Source organism: Passer domesticus, assembly GCF_036417665.1.
Source record: "Passer domesticus isolate bPasDom1 chromosome 8 unlocalized genomic scaffold, bPasDom1.hap1 SUPER_8_unloc_1, whole genome shotgun sequence".
Lineage (NCBI taxonomy): Eukaryota > Metazoa > Chordata > Aves > Passeriformes > Passeridae > Passer > Passer domesticus.
In genome coordinates, this window is record NW_026989900.1 from 1416445 (window position 1) to 1421997 (window position 5553).

Sequence of the window (5553 nt, forward strand, 5' to 3'; positions counted from 1 at the left end):
AGCAGAGCTGACCCCTTGGTGTCCATGGGCAGAGCTCCCACTCATCACAGCAACGGGGCCAGATCCCAGCAGAGCTCCAGGCAAAGGGCTGAAGGAAGGGCTCTGAGAAAAGGAAAATTGGATGGCACAGAGCAGCAGGGGCAGAGCTGGGAGAAAGGGCTTGAACATTGTTTAGCAAAGTCAGCCCTGACTCGTCACTGTGTCCTCCTTGAACAGGACTGCATGGCCAGCCCCAGCAAATGTCCAACAGCAGCTCCATCAGCCACTTCCTCCTGCTGGCATTGGCAGACACGCGGCAGCTGCAGCTCCTGCACTTCTGCCTCTTGCTGGGCATCTCCCTGGCTGCCCTCCTGGGCAACGGCCTCATCATCAGCGCCGTAGCCTGCGGCCACCACCTGAACACGCCCATGTTCTTCTTCCTGCTCCACCTGGCCCTCAGCGACCTGGGCTCCATCTGCACCACTGTCCCCAAAGCCATGCACAATTCCCTCTGGGACACCACAACCATTTCCTCCACAGGATGTGCTGCTCAGCTCTTCTTCTTTATGTTCTTCATCTCAGCAGAACTTGCCCTCCTGACCATCATGTGCTACGACCGCTACGTGTCCATCTGCAAACCCCTGCACTACGGGACCCTCCTGGGCAGCAGAGCTTGTGCCCACATGGCAGCAGCTGCCTGGGCCAGTGCCTTTATCAATGCTCTCCTGCACACAGCCAATACATTTTCCCTGCCCTTGTGCCATGGCAATGTCCTGGACCAGTTCTTCTGTGAAATACCCCCCATCCTCAAGCTCTCCTGCTCACACTCCAACCACCTCAGGGAACTTGGACTTCTTGTGTTTTCCATCTGTGTAACATCTGGCTGTTTTGTGTTCATTGTTTTCTCCTATGTGCAGATCTTCAGGGCTGTGCTGAGGATCCCCACTGAGCAGGGACGGCACAAAGCCTTTTCCACCTGCCTCCCTCACCTGGCTGTGGTCTCTCTGTTTATCAGCACTGGTACATTTTCCTACCTGAAGCCTCCCTCCATCTCCTCCCCATCCCTGAATCTGGCCCTGTCAGTCCTGTACTCGGTGGTGCCTCCAGCCCTGAACCCCCTCATCTACAGCCTGAGGAACCAGGAACTCCAGGCTGCCCTGAGGAAAATGATGACTGTATATTTTTAGAAACAATAAACTCTCTTTTTTCTGCTCAGAACCTTCTGAATGTAACTCTTTACATTCTTGGCCTTTTTTTCCTATTTGTCCGTTTTGCTATTCGGAACTTTTCTTATAATAATTCTGGTGTCATAATGTATTTAAAAATTACTTGAGTACTAATCTCAGCATTTCTACATGCACATCTGCTTTTCTTTTGCAGCAAAAAGTCCTTCAGGAGGCTTGTTCCTTGTACATTTCAATAAAAACAAGTGGCTGTCCTGACCTGTGTGTCCAAGGCATTTCCTCAGCCCTTCTCTGGCTCTGCAGGGGCAGTGCCTGTGAGCAGAGGTGGAGGGAAGGGGCTCCCAGCACAGCAGCACAGCCAGGGACAATGGCCCTGCCTCTTTCCACATCTGCTCCTCCCAGCTCCATACTCCCCTTCCCAGCCCTGCTGTGGGTGCAAGGCCGGAGTGCTCTGGCAGCTTGGTCACTGTCCTGCTGCCCTCAGGCAGGGACAGGCCATGGGCACTGCTGGGACACAGCTGGGCTCCAGCACAGCAGCTCCACCAGCAAAGGGTATCTCCTGAGCGCAGGGCAGGAAGGCTGCAAGAGGCTGGCCTGTCCCTGGGCCAGCAGGAGCTGCCTGAGGAGCCCCGGGGCCAACTCTGCTGCTGGGCTGGGCAGCGGGGCTGGCCCTGGGGCTGCAGGAGCTGACCGAGCTGAGCATCTGCTGAGCATTCCAGACCCAGAGTGGCTGTCCCTGACCTCCAGTGCCTGCAGTTCCTGCTGCAGGGCCAGACAGGGCTAGGCTGGGGAAGGGAGAGGAAAACGGTGGGCCCTGCAGTGTCAGAATGATCTCCATGGTTCCATGAGGACCAAAGTGTCACTCTGGTCCCCTTGGTCACAGGAGGCCTGCAGTGTCATAAGGCACCTTTGGTTCTGTGGGCCCATAGTGTCTGTTTTGCTGGTGGGCAGGGTCAGAACCAAAGACACAGACACCAAGTTCAGGAATTGTGTGATTTATTGTAATGCAAATTGCAAAGAATCACAAAAGGAGCAGCTCAGCAATGCAACCAATCATCACCACCAAATATTGCCTGCAGTGATTAAGAAAGATCCAGCATCATTTACCCTCAGACTTCACCATCCCTCAGATCCACACAGCAGCTGGGGGAAGCTGTCACAGCCAAGGGCTGCAGAGCCACTCCTGGACACTGGGAATTCCTGCAGGTGCCTCCAGCCACAGATGAGGCTCCAACCTCGCTGTGAGAGGGCCCAGCTCTGACAGTGCTGAATGAACAAACTGACAGCACTTCTAGTGTGGGAACATCTGCTTTCATCCTCCTCTTGGGTTCCTCCCAAAGCCTGGCCAGGGCTCAAGGAGGAACCAAGGGAGGTGACTTTGATCCTTCAGCCCCCGAACAAGGCCAGATGGGGCCTTGTCTGAGTTTTAAATACACAAAGGTAAATCCACATTTCACCAATGAACACATACAGAGATCATATTGCTAATAATGATTCATTAATGAGCAGATACAAAGATGACCTTTGGTTGGAAGGTTCATCTAGAGGTCAGGTTTGCCTTGGGGCCTGGTGTCCAGGCCTGACACAGGATCTGGTGTTGAGGCCTCAGGACTTCAATTGGGTCCTTTAACCTGCAGATGAACTACCACCTTCATAACAATTCTTTCAACAACATAGTTTAGATTTAGGAATTAGTCATAAAGGCATTGCATCTTGTTCTTCCATTAAGTGCTGTTCAAATTCATTACTCAGAGCTATAATTCACATTCCTTTTAAAACAGCCCTAAATAGTTGCTATTCTCTGTTATTTTATCAAATGTCCCCTTTTTCTTTAGACTGTGTCAATTTTTAGACAAGTCTCAGTACTCCATTTCCAGCACAGTGTCACAACAACTGTAACATGGAATCATAACACACCAAGTGCACACACTGTAATGAATACAATGACTACCACAAATTCATTTCACAGCAGCCTCCATTTTGGCAGCCATGAAGCTAACGCCACCAAGAAAAATTTTCTTCTTGCTGCCACTCTTCTACTGCCTTTTCTGTCAAGCTGATTCCTGAGTGTTGGCCTTCAAACCCCTCAGATAGCAGTGCAACATTCCTATCCCATGAGAGCCCAGGTTCCTCCCTGGCCAGCAAGCAGATAATCCCAGGCTGTGTGGTTCTGTAGAGCCCCATTTGTGTTTGTTGGAGCTCCTGGGATATGCTATTGGATATTTTAACAGCATCATTTGCTATTTCTTCTAATAATCTATTAAGCCCTTTACTGTAAAATCCACAGGATGAGGCAGTGCACATGGGGCACAGGGTGAACTAGAATCTTTGGTTTTCTGAGATTAAAGGCACTCCTTGGGTGGAAAATGTTCTCTTGGCCCCAACTCTTCCTTGTGATTGTTGCTGAAGGACCCTCAAGGGAGGCATCAGCATTGCCTGGAAACAGGACCTAAACCATCCTTTAGGAAGCTGTTCATGGGCAGTCTCCATACACGCAGCAGCTCCCATTCCCAGTACCAAAGGTCTGATTTCCTATTTCCCACTGGGGGGTGCTGATGGATCCAGGGCTCCTCCCTGGGCCCTCCAAGGGAACCCCATTCCTCCCAACATCATCTAAGAACATTTCCAGAAATTAGTTACATTGAGTATTTTGGCTACTTTGATCTTTACATTCTCATAAGAATTTAATGACGAATCCTTGGTGAAACTGTAGAGGTGTTTGTGGCAAACAAAGTTTCTGGCTGACACTCAAGATACAACTTACAGACATCAGCAGTACTTCAGTGACACGGTTAATCATTCTTTTTCCTCAGTCTCATTTGGGTTAGGAACAATAATTCTGTTGTCCATGGAGCTGGCACCATGTTAATTCCAGAACAATGCCCCCAAGTCCTTTGCTGTTCATATTTAGCACGGTATCTGTGGATAACAAGGCTTGGTGGGGCCTTTTCCCCTTTGGCTGGAAGGAGCCGGGTCCCAGTCCCTGAGGGCACCCAGGCTCCTGGATGGAATTTGTGTGCAAGTCCCTCAGTGTCACAGCAACCTCCACATGGAGCCCTATGGATCAGAGCATTTTCCAAAGGGGCCATTGGGGCAAACAGGGAGATTTGTTCTGGCAGGATGTGTAAAATAGTATCCTGTAACATCTCCTTGTTCTCACACTTGGCTGCAGGGACACATTCCCATTGTTCCTGCCCAGGTTTCAGGATTCAAACAGTGCTGTCTTTCCCCAGAGCTGTTCCTTCAGCTGCCTCTGGACGAACTTTTGGCCTATGGAGCCACACTCTTGCTCCTTTATTAGGACTGGTGGATCCAAACCCTTTATCTACACCAACAGCAGTGATTTGAGACGGATGTCCTTTTTTCCAATTGTTTTAAAAACTGACAATATCAGTAATAGTGCTACTCTGTAGTTGAATAATCCAATTTTGTTCACTATTTTTAACACAATTCCTTTAATTTTTCCTTGATAATCTGCATTAGTTCCTCCTCCCATCACATGAACACTTTTCAAGGCCAAGCTCCAGTGAGCAGTTACTAAACCAAAGTGTCCTGGATGAATCTGAATTACTGTTTTGGTATTTATAACTCTCATTTGCTTCTGATTTATGCTAATTAATTCCAAGGCATGAAGGTCCAGCCCTGCAGCCTTGGGGCTGGCCCTGCCAGGGGCCATCACACCCACAACAATTTCCCAGGCAGTCCAAGTCTCACTGCCCATGGTTGTAGTTGCAAATTGGGTGCAGCTGTGCACAGCCAGGGGTTTCCATTTCCCCGGTGTGCCATTGTTAAGGGCATGGAGCACATCTGGGAGATGGGTTCTCCATGGGGACAGGTTCCCATCTCCTCATTTTTTCAACTGCTCTTTTAATAACCCCTTCACCCATTCAACCAATCCTGCAGCTTGTGGATTGTCTGGGATATGAAAAACCCTGCAGACTTAATAATTGTATTTTTGTATTTTTCACACTAACAGACAAAGCATTCCCCATCACAGTATCAGCAAATCCTATAAAAATAGCCAGATTCATCCCTTCCTCCTTTATCTCACAAAGTTTACCACTGACAGCTGGGTCTTGGCTAGTCCTTTTCTCTAGGGTATTTAGTGTTACAGTGAGCAACCAAAGCTGACATATTACGAGTGTCAGCCTTATTTCACAGTATCCATTTTAAATTATACAGATATAAATATAATTTTTTGTGTTATATTTATTACTAGTATTAGTATTACTATTAGTATTACTATTAGTATTACTAGTATCACTTGCACAAGTGAACCTGAGCTCAAGATTAAAATCTTCTACTGTTGTCCTATGTGGGAGTGTTCCAACAACAATTTTCCTTTTGTTGGTGCTGTTTCCAATCTGCTGTTAACAAAATCCATCCTCAT

General features: G+C 48.5%; 1 protein-coding gene across 1 annotated transcript; it reads left to right on the plus strand.

Annotated features, from left to right (window-relative positions):
- Positions 1-584: 584 nt before the first annotated feature.
- Positions 585-1166, plus strand: LOC135291584 (olfactory receptor 14J1-like). Its single transcript, XM_064405864.1, has one exon. The coding sequence runs from the start codon at positions 585-587 to the stop codon at positions 1164-1166; it is 582 nt and encodes a 193-aa protein (XP_064261934.1).
- Positions 1167-5553: the final 4387 nt, after the last annotated feature.